The sequence below is a fragment of the Pseudophryne corroboree genome, chromosome 1, assembly GCF_028390025.1.
Source record: "Pseudophryne corroboree isolate aPseCor3 chromosome 1, aPseCor3.hap2, whole genome shotgun sequence".
Classification (NCBI taxonomy): Eukaryota; Metazoa; Chordata; class Amphibia; order Anura; family Myobatrachidae; genus Pseudophryne; species Pseudophryne corroboree.
In genome coordinates, this window is record NC_086444.1 from 1,087,372,409 (window position 1) to 1,087,388,918 (window position 16,510).

Consider the following 16,510-nt stretch of genomic DNA (forward strand, 5'->3'; position numbering starts at 1 on the left):
GTCTGGGGTGCTATCAGTGGCAGCTTTGATGTCCCGCAGGTGGTAGGGGGTGTTCTTTCTTCTGCTCAGCATGTAGGACCTTGAGCAGTAATTTCTGATTATTACTCCTTTACTGCACTGGTGGGGCGAGAGGGAGAACACTAAACTGTAGAAGGGGGCATTGGGCTGAATGAAAGGGCCTGGTACATGATTTCCATGGTGGTAGGGGGTGTTTAATACATAGGGGATGGGTGGGTAGTGAGTGGGCTTAATATTCATCATTTTGCGGTGGGAGGGCAGTTTGCTTGACTGCAGATATCTCAAGTTCCTGGAAATACATTTCTTAGCATTTAAAGGCATAAAAAAACTAGAGTCTCACCTTTCAGGAGGTACTGGGGACTTGGGGATCAGAGTTCAGGAGCCAAAGCAATCTACCAATGAATATATAAACCTGCACATTAGGTTTGTGGAGCTGTAAAAAGGACCAGCTGCTGGAAGGCTGATATCTCTGGCTCTGGGCATAGTAGAGACAAGCTGCAGGGTTCAATGAAAGAGGAGAGTCCCAGCTTTTGGAGTATACACTCATAACATCTCAAAGTCAGACAGAACTTGAGATATCGGGCTGAGAAGAACAATTAACAGGCTTGGATGGGGATCGCTGCTTTGAAGTAGGATATCTCCAGTTCCCCAGGGCTGATTTTAAAAATCTGGTACCCCTGGAAAGAGGGGACCCCCAGCTATCAGCCTAGGGCCCTTATACTCCTGGGGCCCTTGGGCAAGTGCCCATTGAGCCTATATGAAAAGACGGCCCTGGGGACAGGACGGTGCAGCAGGGAAGGAATGCAGAGCAGGGGGAGCGCCTCTCCGTCCCAGCGCCTCCCTGCACTGCATCCCTTCGCTGAACGGGTAGCGCCGGGCCTGGGTGTAAGACAGGGATCTATTGTGCAATTTTAGCAAAGTTTATTAAAAACGCATCTGTATCTTCCATTGTACATGGATGTTATAATTTGAGGTTAACTGAATTAGTCAACTCAAACAGTGATCTCTGGGGCAGATGTATTAACCTGGAGAAGGCATAAGGAAGTGATAAACCAGTGATAAGTGCAAGGCAATAAACGCACCAGCCAAACAGCTCCAATACGTAAAGTAACAGGAGCTGATTGGCTTGTACGTTTATCACCTTGCACTTATCACTGGTTTATCACTTCCTTATGCTGTCTCCATTCTTACTACATCTGCCCCAATAACCTCCAACCTCTGAATCTCTTTAGATATATTGATACTATACTGTGGGACTGTGTTTTGATCTCATCATGAGCTTCTACACAAAATCAAAAGGAGCTGAATGAAATGAAAATACGGATGAAGCAATAATAGCTTTATTTGAATTGTTTGAGCTTTGTTTGAATTGTTTGATGGATTTGTTTATTTAAAAAACTCTAAAGGTGGGTACACACTAGGCGATGTGCTCGGTGAGTGACATCACCTAGTGTTTCCACTCCTGGGCTTGGCCCCCTGATGGCGGGTATACACACTGTACAATATCACTAATGATATCGCACAGTAACGTCATGCAGCTTTGGACGATGAGTCCAAATTGAGCTACATGCATGGCTGAGACAGAGGGTCGTTAACAACCTACGGGGCCGTGCATTGCTTGGCACCTACATACACACTGGGCGACATAGTAAACTGCATCACTCAGGACGGGGAAAATGAGCGATATGGTTCACTATATCGCTAAGTGTGCACTCACCTTTAGTGTTCCATTCATAAACATTTTATAAATAACCTGTAATGATGAGCAACTATTCACTTTACTTTTACCCTAAATTTTGTGTGGTTCATCCAGTAACAAACATGAGTTTCAGCAATTTACATTTGTAGCACATACCATAACCAGCAATGCAGTGACTAGATCAGATGAGATTAGGCTGTCAACGAAATCTAGGTTAATGAGTATAAAAATCTTAAATTTATAAGATGTACAATTGAATTGATCTGTCTTCCTAACAGCTATTGTACTAATTGGTAGTTAATATTAATAATATTAATTTAATATGTTATCAATACATTTTTATTGTAAAACAAACAATGAAAGTGGGGTTGACCAACCACAGAAACACTGACGAAAATTAACATAGGATTGGGAGTCTTTGTCTATCTACAGTCACTGTTACAATTGTCATAAAACGAGATACCACACACGAGAAAAAGGGGCTCCAGGCCCTATAGTAGTCTTTGGTCTTTTAATCCCCACACAGGAAAATTTTCATTCCTACGCCCCTGAATGTTGACACTGGTTAATGCAGAGAATCAGTTTTATAATGACCAATATCCTTTCACTATCTTTGTGCTCATTTTACAGTAAAAGGGAGTAAACAAACAGAACTTACTGTGTTCAGTGCGTCCTGTATAAAGCTCATCGCCAATGGATCACTGTCATTTGTTCCCGGCATTTCCAGAATTTCTATTCCACCATACAACAGCCTGCTAGGCACGTAGACTACAATACGTTTCAGTGCAGCTACTTTTTGACTCATGATAGTATTTGTATCTTCTCCGATTAATGGTGTATATTCAGTCAGAAGTTTCTATGTAATATAAATATATAGATAGAGCATTTTAGAGCTTTTTTGGTAATGCTGAATGGACATGATATAGTGGAATAATAAAATAAGCATAAAAGAATAAAGAGCCACACCACGCCATGTTTAATGCAAAACACAGGAGTTATGTGTGTGTATATATAAAAAAACAATAATAATAATTGCGTGACCCGCTTGGGATCAAACCCAAGGGTGCACGCATTGCAGGCAGTACCAGTATTCATTAGGCCACAGCCACTGTGATTAGAGTAAGCACCCCTGGTGTATATGTAATGTGACTTGTGTGTGGAGTGCAGTCTCTTTCAGGGCCTGTGTACTACAGTATACAGCGTAATGTGAATGGCGGCACAACAATGGAGACCATCTGGAAGTCACATTAATGAGATAGGAACCCAGTGGTACAGTGGATTTCATGTTTCTATCCATTTGATAGCAACTAAACCTGGAATGCTTTCTGAGATAATAAAGCTGTTTATGCTAATAAAATACAGAACTTAGTACACAATGTAATGACAAAACAAATACTGTGAACAGGGCGGCAGTATGGCATTGTATTTTGTAGAAAGGGGATTTCTTTTATATAAAGGGAAGTGATTAATGGTTCTTTATTGTCACAATAAATGTCAGCCAATCAGCAGGCGGCTCTAGGAAGGGTCCGTTGGCTATTTAGGCATGCACTGTACAGTTTAGTAAAAGCGACATCTGGTGGACAGAAAGTAGTATTGCATATTACAATTATAACGTAACGTTACATTTATAATGCAACTTATAACAGGACTTATAACCAAGGAGCTGGAGCGAGTTGCATGGTGCCAACTACATGGTACGCCGCAACGATATCTGAGGACACATCTGTGTGTATATACAGACACACACACGCACCTGCTGTACATACTTTGAGACTGCTGTGTTTGCTACTTCTCATCATAAATGCACAAATGCACCAACCTACACTTAGTGCAAAAGTATGCATGTGATATCAGGTGCATTTGATGACCATCTCTGCATAGTTTCACCAACACCCCCTCATTGAACTTATGCCTATGCAATAATGCCTCATTAAGGCCAAATTATTCCTCTTTAGTTGCAAGATGCCTCTTGCAAAAAAGGGAACAATTGTCAGTTATGGTATCAAAAGGGCACATTTTGTGGTGTTGCGAATTCTACTCTGCAAAATAATGTTTTGAACTCAGAGTCTCATTGAAATGGTAGAGAAGTGCAACCCCATACCTCCCTACTGTCTCAATTTTCACAGTCCCATTTTTCACAATACCAGAAGTGAGATGCGGCATATTCGTCAGCACACATTCGGCCGGTCCTGGCCACACGTTCCCGTAAGTATCCGGCAGTAGCTATAGCAACCAGCGCAGTGGGTACAATACATACAAAAAAAAGTACACAGGGAAATGGATATATATATACATATATATATATATATATATATATATATGTGTATATATATATATATATATATATATATATATATGTGGTATGCCCTAAATATATATATATATATATATTTTGACACAATTTTTAACATACACAATAAGAAATGTTGTGCAGAGATAAAATTTGTATATCAGTGAGAAAAGTCCAGATTGTTTAGATGTGAAGGTGATCCTCCCTCACCTTCACAAGGTGTGAGCTCAAAAGGGATAATCTTCACAATCTGGATTGGTAACTCATAGCTGACAGACCCTACGCGTTTTGTCTTAACGACTTCATCAGAGGTAATGTTTTAAAGGTGAGAAAATATATTTCTTTAATAATTATAATTTGATATAATATGGAAAAAAGTGTATTTTTAATAATAAACACCTGCCACAAAAAAGTGCAGGACCACAAGATTGGAGTTTATATAGGGCAATAAGCATACAGCTACCTATGAAGAAAGACAAACTCTTTTGTTGGTCTCACTAGCAAAAAAGGGTCTTTTTAAACTAATAGAGTTAGTCCATTAACACATACCTTGGTGAGTCTTTTTCCCTAAACAAACCCTATCAGAGTCCTTAATCACAAAAAGTTGGATGATACTTCCGCTCTAAGGGCATTATATGTGGTCACAGACTCCTTCCTTTTTTTTAGCTATGTAACTGATAATATGCCCCCTCATCACCGCCTTTGAAGACTCCCAGAAGAGAAGGGGAGAAATCCAATGCTCAATATTGTTATCAGGGAATTCTGCCCATCGTGCGTTTAAAAAAAGTTTGAAGTCTTCAGAAGAAATCAAGTGAGACTGAAATCTCCAAAGTCTATCTGACGAAGGGGCAAACCAAAGATTAAGTATAATAGATATGGGAGCATGGTCCAAAATAACAATATTGTGCAATTTTGCATAAATAAGATTAGTCATGAGAATGTCTGAAATCATAAAATAATCTATACGAGAGAACTCCTGAATTAAATGTATATGATTTGTCTGAGGAGTTGAGTAGTCGCCACGAGTTTGATAATTGTAGCGATGTAGTAAATACAGAAATAACACTCCAGTGAGAAGAGTGTGGAGTAGCGGTTGGAGGAGATTTGCCCAGTGTGCGGTCCGCAATAGTGTTAAAGTCACCTCCAATTATTAAAGGAAAATGATCTCTTTGGGTAAGAATCTGAAGTAAATTATTGAAAAAAGAATGTTCGGTGCATAAATATTAACCAGGATATATTTAGAATCATGAATATTCATATCCAGGATGATATATCTCCAGTCTGGATTGATAACCTGATTTAAGATGGTGAATGGTAAGGATCTACGTATTAGTATGGCGACGCCTCTGGATTTGGTACAATAGGATGCTACACATTGGCCTAACCAGGGGGCACGAAGAGAAGAATCTTCTCCAGTTTTCCAATGAGTTTCTTGGATGAACATTATGTCAGAATTAAATTTGCGGAGATGGGTAATAATTTGTTTGCATTTAACAGGACTATTAGCTCCACCCACATTCCATGATGGAAGGCGTAAGTGTGGTGGGGCGGTGGACATAGAACTTTCACTAAGCGGCATGGCTAACCCACCCCCTCTCGGGGCAACTGGCTAAATGCAGAAATTAAATACATTGGAGCAAAACATAAAAAGGTTGCATATTGTAAGAGAAAGTGAGCGGGTGCAGTTGTAGGGTGCAAAACTGGTAACTCGGAAGTGAATGCCACACAACCTGTACAAAGCATCAACAATACATATACATATCCATGCTTCAAATCAACATTTGTTCGAATTTTCCTATAACTGTAACTAAAAAAACGAGGGCCACGCAGCATTTAAGCTGTCCGAGGTCACAAATACAAACAAATGAAAATGAGGAAGGGAGGGCTAGGGGGAGAATAAAGATGAAAAAAGCTAGGATCAGCATGTAGCTGATAACATGTAAACATAGAAGCAGTAAAAAGTTGTCAGTTTGACCCAAGGCTACATAAAACTCCTGGGATCACAAGTGTCTCTGGGCTAGTAGATAGAGACGTCTACATTGATGAATATCAACTAATAATTAAGGAAGAGGTTATGAAGAACCTCAGGGTCAGTATAGTTATCCTAAACTTGTCAAACAGAATTAGTAGTTGTAACGCTAATTGTGTGACATGCGATAAGAGAGAATAAAATATCAGGATAGTTATAGCATAATTCCTTTAAGTTACAGGGTTCTAGGAGACTGAGAAGGTGAGCAAGAAACCATTAGTTGGCGTTTCGCCACGTGAGGATCATCAAAATATACTGGCTGGTCATTTATTATTACCTGAAGTTTTTCTGGGTAAAGTAGGGCGAAGGGCCTGTCATGGTCGTGGAGAAAGCGGCAAATCTCTGAAAATGCTTCACGTTTTTGGGACACATTTGCTGAGAAATCTTGGAAAACTAGTATTCAGTGATCACGGACCGTAACCAGCTGTGATCTATGGTATTGGGCTAGAATTTTTTCCTTAACCCTGTAGTACAAGAATTTGTCCACAACCGGTCTAGATCTGCCCTGAGCATTTCTTTGAATCGGGCCAACTCTATGAGCCCTTTCAATCTGGGGGTGGGGAAATCTCCACTAAGGCCCAGAGCTGAAGGGAGATCAATGCTGAGAAAATCAATTAATTATGAATAAGGAATTGACTCTGGGAAACCGATGAATCGGAGATTACTTCGCTATATTGCGGTTCTCCAAGTCATCGATTTTTTTCTTGTAGCGCTTGAATAACATTGGCCTGCGAGTGACTCTGTTGTTGAACTGTATGTAGGTAATCCTCCACATCGCTAGTTCTTTGTTTTAAAGTGTCTAGACGGGTGGAAGGAGAGTCAAGCCTAGCCAATGCAGCGTCCAATTTAGTGATCAAGTCCTCAAGGGGTTTGTTAAGAAGAGATAAAATTATTTTGGACATTTCTTTTGCCATATCAGCCAATGGAAGAGATTCCACTGGTATTACCTGTAAGGTGGTAGAAGTATGGGAGTCTTGCGGGTCACTTGAGGTAGATGCAGAATGTGAGGGGACATTCTTATCTCCCTTATTTCTGTTTTTCACCATGTCTGAGGGGGAAGGATACTGATGGGATACCGTTAATTTGTATACAAATTTATCCATGCCCTTCCCAGGGCCTGCCAGTAAAAATAAAGTATCTAAGTCACACAGTTTAGAGCCAGTGAATAAAAGCAAAGTGAACCCTGGTAGTCAATAATGGGGTTGCACACTATCACAGATAAATAGCCCTTAGCCCCCCTTCCTTTTAGACTAACATCATCGTTCACATGGTAGAGTGCAGCAGGGTACGGAGCTTAAGAATTTAAACTAGAGCTCCTCAAAATTGAAGAGTCAACAATAGGGCTAGACACAAGATCTGTACCAAAACCTAATATGGTAGTTGATCCCAGGCTTTGAAACTTGAGGGACCCTAAAACAATGGAGAGTATTAATTATCTCTGTAAGATATAGTATGAGGCTGAAGTTAGCTTCTTATTCAGCCAGCTTCTTATTCACTTCTTATTCAAGCTCTAGCTTCTTATTCACTTCTTATTCGAACTCCAGCTTCTTATTCAGATCATTCAGTTATGCAAGGGTTAATGAGTCTTGAGCCACAAATTTGACACCTGAAATCAACAGAGTAGGGTCCCTTGCATATGACCCACTTGTATTTTGCTTGGCCCAACGCTGTTTTGGGCATGAAATACACTGGCAAAGTGGGCACACGCCATATTTTACCATTTTGAATAAATAGCTGTAGTTTTGCAAAGGTTAACCAGTCTTGGGCCACAAATTTGACTCCTGAAATCAACAGAAGGTGGTCACTTACATATGACCCACTTGTATTTTGCCTGGCCCAATGCTGTTTTGGGCATGAAATACACTGGCAAAGTGGGCACAAACACCATTTTTATAAATTGCCCTTTTGAATAAGTAGCTGTAGTTTTGCAAGGGTTAACAAGTCTTGGGCCACAAATTTGACTCCTGAAATCAACAGAAGGTGGTCACTTACATATGACCTACTTGTATTTTGCCTGGCCCAACGCTGTTTTCGGCATGAAATACACTGGCAAAGTGGGCACACAGACCATATTTTACCATTTTGAATAAGTAGCTGTAGTTTTGCAAGGGTTAACCAGTCTTGGGCCACAAATTTGACACCTGAAATCAAAAGAGGGTGGTCACTTGCATATGTCCTACTTGTATTTTGCCTGGCCCAATGCTGTTTTGGGCATCAAATACACTGGCAAAGTGGGCACACACACCATATTTTACCATTTTGAATAGGTAGCTGTAGTTTTGCAAGAGTAAACTAGTCTTGGGCCACAAATTTGACACCTGAAATCAACACAGGGTGGTCACTTACATATGACCCACTTGTATTTTGCTTGGCCCAATACTGTTTTGGGCATGAAATACACTGGCAAAGTGGGCACACACCATATTTTACCATTTTGAATAAGTAGCTGTAGTTTTGCAAGGGTTAACCAGTCTTGGGCCACAAATTTGACACCTGAATTCAACACAGGGTGGTAACTTACATATCACCCACTTGTATTCTGCCTGGCCCAACATTGCTTTGTGAATTAAATACGCAGGCAAAGTGGGCACAACCACCATATTATAATTTACCATTTTGAATATGTAGCTGTAGTTTTGCAAGGGTTTAGTAGTCTTGGGCAACATATTTGATACCAGAAATCAAGGTTTAGATTATCTCCTTATCGCACACGGGAGTCACAGAGAGCCTATGTTGAGTTAAAGTTGTCTGAAGTCAGGTCCTATCCTTGCTTGAAGGAAGCTATAGTCAGCAGGATTGGGGTGATGGGTCCCAGCAAAGCCCAAGAATATTATGAGTTGCAGCTGAACCCATCTGAGCATCCAATGGTCAAACTGGCATTATTGGCCAGACTGAGTAAAACCTGGTTACAGACAGATAAAAACTCTTCTCAGTGGGTAGTGGAAGTGATGGCTCTAGATCTGGCTATATGGGTATTAGACCGTGGTGTAAAACACTGGGCCTTTGCAGGCTGACCCCCAGACAATTGAGGAGCTAGCAGTGGTGATTAAGAGGTACCTGACCCTGGGAAAATTCAATAAAGCCAAGCAAGGTTTACAGCCAGTACCTAAGCCCAGTACCCAGATCCCCATTGTTAAACCAAACAGCCCATCTCCAGTCATATGTTTTGAGTGCAGAGAGCCCAGTCATGCACAGCGGTACTTCCTAAAGCAGGGAGAGCTAGTGGATTGCAGCTCAGGGAAAACAGCACAACCTGTATTCAGTATGGCGCCTGGAATTATTTTCCCAGCTGAAACTACTGTGTTTCATCTGATGGTACAGATTGAAGGCTGGGATATCTGGGCCTTGGTTGATACTGGCAATGAATTGTCTATCATCTCTGCTAACCTGGTTCTTCACGGGTCTGGCCAGGTTGTGCTTCTGGTAAAGATGCTATGTATACTTAGTGACATAGAAGAATGCCCATGAGTGCACCTGCCAGTGGTGATTAAAGGAAGACCAGTAAAAATGGTAGCCCCAGTAGCTTCCAAACCTCCTTATCCACTAATCCTGGGCCAGGACTTCCCACTGTTGCAGGAGTTTGTTACCTGGCATGACATTAGCAGACAGACAGAGGTTGAGCTGTCGCAGGGGCCAAGATCTACTGGAAGCCAAGGTTGTATGACTGTAAAGCGCTCTCTTGCCAGTGAGATTGAGACACATTAGTCCCCCATTTGCGAAAGAGTGCCTTTGCAGGACTTTAGGCGAGATCAACATAACGATGGCAACTTGTCTAATACGTTTTAAAATGTGGTAGTGGTAAATGGTAAGGTAAACTCTGCTTTACCATCTGAAGGTGTACCTTACTTTATGTGAAAAACAATTTGTTTTACCGTGTAACTTATTTGCAAGGTAAAAGGGTAGACCAGTTGCTGATTCCCCGAAAACACGAGCAGCTGGTATTGAGAACGGCTCACATGCATTTATGGGGAGGAGAAAACTCTCCAGCGTATCCAGCTATGGTTCTCCTGGCCAGGCATTCATGCTGCAGTAAAAAAATATTGTCATGAATGCCCAGTGTACCAAAAGAATGCACCCCAGACAGAATTTAGGGCGCCCTTGGTTTTCCTGACTATAATTTCCATGCCTTTTGAGCCAATTTTTATAGATCTGATAGGGCCAGTAGAAAAATCAGATCATGGGCATCAGTATATATTGGTGATGGTGGACTACTCCACCGGGTACCCGAAGGCCATACCACTTTGTAACATGAAATCTAGCACTATTGTCTGGGAGTTCTTGATGCTTTATGCCTGTCTAGGAATACCAATAGAGGTCCTGACTGACTAATGTACCCCTTTTGTGTCTAAATTAATGAAATACTTGTGTCGCCTGTTAAAGGTGGATAGAATTACCACTTCGGTTTACCACCCGCAGACAGACGGCTTGGTCGAATGCTTTAACAGAACCCTTATGCAGATGATGAAATGGGCAGTGTCACAGGAGTAGCGAGATTAAGACCTACTCTTACATTAGCTAATGTTTGCAGCTTGAGATGTACCCCAAGTCTCTTTAATTACTATTATTATTATCCTTTATTTATATAGGGACTTTATATAGAGACTGTATGGGGTTTAGACCCTTCAAACTCCTCTATGGTAGACAACACAGAGGGATACTAGATCTATTAAAAGATGGGTGGGAGCAGCAATTGTCCCAAGAGCCTAACATCGTTCAGTTTGTGTCCCAATTGTATGGCTGTCTAAGGCAAATTGCACCACTTCTGACCAAGCATATTGTCAAAGTCAGAAAAATATCCCTACACACACTGCCATATTTGCACCTCACACTGGTCCGCGCTGCGCATGCGTGCGCTTTCCCGTGATAGCGCATACCCGCTGTTGCGTGCACCCGCTCGCACTCGGTATGCGTATTTACGGTAAAGAGTATGTAGTCGTAGCGTGCGACTCAATAGTTACATATTTTCACAATTAATGTAGTTTGTAGATCATGGTCCCTTTGATAGATTCTGAAAGTTTGGTTAATATAGAATGTCCCTGAACGGAGGAATCCCTCTTTGTATTGTAGGAAGGGTCTAACAGGAGTCATACAGCAGTGTTTGGTACCCATCGGAAGAGTATTTAAATAGCAATATTCCGATGTTGGTTTGGAGCGTATTAATCGCTCGTGCGAATAGTTATGGACATAAGAAGTTTATGTCCATTACTATTATTTACTCTCACTTAGACATGCGGCGGGAAACCCAGTTTCCCACCCACCTGAGCTGTTGGAAATCGTCACAGCCCACCTGTATGAATCAACCTATGACCTTTTGTTATAATGCAGGGCCGAATTCCTGTGTCCAATGGACGATAAGATTGTAGGGACCACTAGATTGCATTGTGTGTGGAGCATAAAAGACGGGCCTGTGGCATCCAGCTTACACTTCTCTTCAAACGGTTCTCATTGCTGATAATCGGGAAGTTGGATGTCCAGAGGCGCTTGCGATCGTTTCCCCTTGTGCGTAAGTTCTCTCCGTAATCATATTGTCTTACTGTGGGCCATTTCTCTCATATCTCTCTCTCTCCCTCTCTTCTCTTTCTCTCGTATTTTCCCTTGATTAGATTGTATTGTATTGTATTGTATTTCTTGTGTAGTTATTTGGTTAGGAAGTCTCTGTTATATTGTAGTGTATCATTTGTACTGTGATTCTTTTTGCAAGTATAATAGTCATAATACATATAATAGGCTTTGGACCCTAAACCCAGGTATCTGTGTATTTCTCATAGTGTTAAGTATTCCCTGAGCGTCGGAGACGCTCAAACAGCTTTGTAGTTAATCAGGTTACACCAGGTTGCACTTACACACTGTCTCCACACTAAGGTATACTGTGTATCTCATTGTTAAAGGTATAGATATAAAGGTATAGCGTTGTGAGCGTCTGCGCCGCTGGTGATCTCCTCGTGGTCTCGAGCGTCCGCTACACCATAGCGAATCATTACGTTAGTCAACAGCCTATAGCGTGTCTGCCTGTGATCTCTGGGCCGTGAGCGAACGCGACGCTTGAGCGTCTCGCCTACGGCTGAGCGATCGATACGCAACTAGCGTACCCTTACGGTACTTCTTACGTAGTCAGCGTACAGTGTTCTTAGACCTCATAAAGGGTTATAAGTACGATAAATAATTCAGCTTTATCAATATGGTAAGAGCTCAACAGGATCAAAAACTCAGTCATGGCGTTACTGCTGCCAACCGGACTTTTAATAGGGGTGACAAGGTACTGATACTTGTGTCTAGGTACGGCAGGAAGGTAAAAGGAAAGAGGTAAAAGTCTACCATGTGAATTTGTTGAAGCCTTGGAAAGTGCCAGTCAGCCCTCTTTAGTGACCGTGAAAACCCGATAATGTCAGGTGCCTACTGAAGTAACTTTGAGTCCTAGCCGGAAACAAGAAGTGGTAAACTTAGTAGCACAGTACCAAGTTGTGTTCTCTGCCCTCCTGGGGAAAACTCAAATCATACAGCATGACAATGTTACTCCACTCGGGGTGGTGACAAAACAAAGGCCATATTGTATATCTGAGGCCCAACAGGCAGCAGTAAAACGGTAACTGGAAGTGATGCAGTGTTTGGGGGTCATAGAGTAGTCAAACAGTGAATGGAATAATCCAATTTTTTTAGAGCCCAAGCCTTTTGGAGCTTTTAGATTCTGTAATGACTTCAGAAAGTTAAATGAAGTTCCACGGTTTAATTCCTATCCTATGCCCCGGGTTGATGAACTGGTAGAAAACTTAGCAATAAGCCAGTATATAACTATGCTAGATTTACTGAAGGGGTACTGGCAAATTCCTCTGATGAAAGCTGCCAAAGCAACAACAGCCTTCTCTACCACAGTGGGTTTGTTCCAGTATAAAGTCGCACCTTCCAAAGGTGGATGCAGTGTTACAGTCTCTACGGGTGGTCTTCTGTATGCCGACTGACGGGATCACGGCGCACAGTATACCGGCGCCGGGATCCCGACAGCCAGCATACCAACACTTATTCTCCCCCGTGGGGGTCCACAACCTCCCTGGAGGGAGCGTGCCACCGTGCCCGCAAGGGGCTCATTTACACTGTCGGTAAACCGGCGGTCAGGCTCCCGACGCCGGTATGCTGGTCGCCGGGAGCCCGACCGCCGGCATATCGTAGTGAACCTGTCTCTACAGCACAAGGGTTCACAGCTAACCTGGAGAAGTGTGCCATCCAGGGCCGGTGCTAGGGTGTCCGGCGCCCTCCTGCAAACAATAAATTTGCGCCCTCCCTCCCATATGGAATAAAGGGACAGTGCTCACAAAAGGGGTGTGGTCTCACATGGAAGGGGCGTGGCCACATAATAGTATCCCCAATTCAAATTACGCCACACAGTATCACAATCGTATTCACATTATACCACACGTAGTGCCTGATTCATATTGCACCCGATAGTTGCGTACCCAATTCACATTACGATACACAGTAGTGCTCCTTATACACAATACCCACAGTAGTGTCCCTTATACAAATAACACCCGCAGTAGTAGTGTCACACAAAATGCCCACAATAATAGCGTGCCTGATACACAATGCTCACAGTAGTCGTGCCACACAGAATGCCCACAGCAGTAGTGCCACACAGAACGCCCACAGTAGTCGTGCCACACAGAGCATCCACAGTAGTCGTGCCACACAGAGCGCCCACAGTAGTCGTGCCACATAGATCGCTCACAGTAGTCGTGCCACACAGAGAGCCCACAGTAGTCGTGCCACACAGAGCGCCCACAGAAGTCGTGCCACACAGAGCGCCCACAGTAGTCGTGCCACATAGAGCGCCCACAGTAGTCGTGCCACACAGAGCGCCCACAGTAGTCATGCAGCACTGAGCGCCCACAGTAGTCGTGCCACACTGAGCACCCACAGTAGTCATGTCACACTGAGCGCCCACGACTATGAGCGCCCTCAGTAGTCGTGCCACACAGAGCGGCCAGAGCAGTAGTGCCCCACAGAGCACCCAAAGTAGACGTGCCACACATAATGCCTACAGCAGTAATGATCCACAGAACGCCCACAGTACTAGTGCCACACAACGTCCACAGTAGTCATGCCACACATAATGTACACAGTACTAGTGCCACACAGAATGGTCACAGAAGTAGTGCAACTATTAATGAACCTTACACTTAAGTAAACCGGAAGGGAGATAGAGGTGGTGAGTGGTATATACCGCACACAGATCCGTGGAGGGTGCTGCCGGCGCCACTGCCTAAAGTGCAGCGGGGAGGAGGGAGGGAGCCGGAGGGACCAAGCCGGAGCCGCGCTTCACGCTGCTGAGCTGGAGAGCACCACCTCTGTGCGGGAGAGTGCTGCCGGCGCCGCTGCCTAAAGTGCAGTGGGGAGGTGGGCAGGGCCGAAACTAGGAGTATTGTCACCTGGGGTAAGCCATTAACTTGTTGCCCCCCCTCCCCCCCCCCCATTTAAGTGTGTGTGTGTGTGTGTGTGTGTATATAAAATCCACGAGTTCAAATGGGTAGCAAGGCATTTTCACTCTTTTTACTTGTATTTTTTATTTATTTGGGCTACAGATAAAGATAAAAAAAACCCTCTGTTATATCATCTGAGGTGGATTGTACCTGGGAGCCTGACACGGATGCTTCCCGGGTGCGACCCGCCTCAGGCCCTTTTCCCACCGCAGATTCCAACTTGGCAAACTGCCGGGTTGGTGACATTGCCTGTGAAGCAGTGGGGGCGGCACTTGAAGATCACATGATATCCAAGCGCTGCCTGTACATACACTGTGAACAGGAACCGGGTTGCATCGACCCGGCTCCCGTTTGCACAGCACAGTGTGCCGTGTTCAACCCTGCAAGCTACCTGGAGTTGGAATACCAGGTCAATCGACCCGGATTATTCCAACTGGGCCCTTTTACATCAACCAGCAACATGGGTTATGCACGCTCAAGTCCAATAACCCGTGTTCCTAGCTGGCGGTGTAAAAGGGGTATACAATAATAACCCATACATTGATACATACATGAAGTCACACACCTATATAAATACATGCTGTCACACACTTAAAAACATACACGCACACATACATATAATCACACACCTGTATACAGTAAGTACATACATAGTGACACATATACATACAGTGACATACCAGCACACATACAGCTATGTAGTCACACACCTATTCACATACAGTCACACACAAGCAAACATTTATACACACATATAGCAGTCACACACACAGTGCCCTTACCTGAGTCATACTCACTGTTTTGGACATGCTGCTGATCACATCACCTCCATTCTCCCATGCTGCTGGCAACATGGCACTGTGTAGTACAGTGCCATCTAGACCCGCCCCCTTTTCGGACCTTAAGTGTCTTCTTAGTTTAGTGTGCACTGGCATGATTAATGGCAGTGGGGGGAAGAGGGGGGTGGGTAAAGGCTGGGGTAACTTGTTGTCCCCTACCTCTGCCCCCTCAATCCTGTTCAGCTGATCACTGCAAAGATGAAACTGAAAGTAAACTACAGCTCCCCGCAGCAAGGGCTGCTGGGAGATGTAGTTTATGTTCAGTGTCATCTCGACGGCTGCTGCATAGGGAAAGGACCCCTCTCCTATCAGGCGCCCAGGTGACGTGCCCCCTAGCCACGGCCATGAGGAGGTGGTGGAAGCTGGAGGGAGGGAGCCGGAGCCGCACTTCACGCTGCCTGCGTCTGTCATACAGTGTGACAGACGCAGCAGCAACTAGGAGCCAGCAGCAACAGCAGAGCAGGGAGAGCGCCTCTTCCGACCAGCGCCTCCCTGCTTTGCAGGAGCTGCTGAGCGGTTAGCGCCGGCTCTGGTGCCATCATAACTGTGGAGGCAAAGTATCTGGGGTATATTGTATGCCAAGGGTAAGTTAAACCTCAACCCAGCAAGGTGTAAGCAATCCACACATGGCCTAAGCTAAAATGTATGTCGCAACTCAGGACATTCTTTTGTCTGGTGGGCTATTATCGTAGGTTCAGGGGTGGAACTTGCAGCGGTGCAACCGGTGCAACGCACCAGGGCCCCTCCACGATGAAGGGGCCCACAGCCAGAGGCACTACAATGAGTCAGACTGACTCATTAAATGCCACCTGCCGGCGCGCTGCAAGCCGCCGGTTCCCCTTAGCAGAATGAGGCTGCGCTGGTGTGCAGAGCTGCGGTCTGGCCAGAGGGGGAGGAGGATGCAGTGGAGGAGTCTGGAGAAGGGACCATCTTCCCCTCTCATTCACGGCCAGCCCAGCTTTTTGCTACCGGCGCCGGAGCATCACATGACCATGCGACTAAACTGTAGAGTATCTGAGGTGGTCAGGCAGCTGTGTGTTTATTTTAATTTTATTATACATTTTTCTAATTGTACATTTCATCCTGCAAACTCAGAATCGCGGACCTCGAAGAGGCGGAGCCTACATTGAGGGGGTGGAGATTGGGAGGTGGTGGGCGGGGTTG

At 44.1% G+C, this 16,510-nt stretch overlaps 1 protein-coding gene across 5 annotated transcripts in view; it reads right to left on the reverse strand.

Moving 5' to 3' along the window:
• Positions 1-16,510, reverse strand: part of LOC134927186 (uncharacterized) — a 362,077-nt gene that overhangs the window by 116,948 nt on the left and 228,619 nt on the right. For all 5 annotated transcript variants that reach the window (XM_063921310.1, XM_063921329.1, XM_063921319.1 and 2 more), the window contains one exon: positions 2,376-2,573. In XM_063921310.1, coding sequence (XP_063777380.1) covers positions 2,376-2,573 — 198 coding nt within the window. The remainder of the gene's footprint in view (positions 1-2,375; positions 2,574-16,510) is intronic.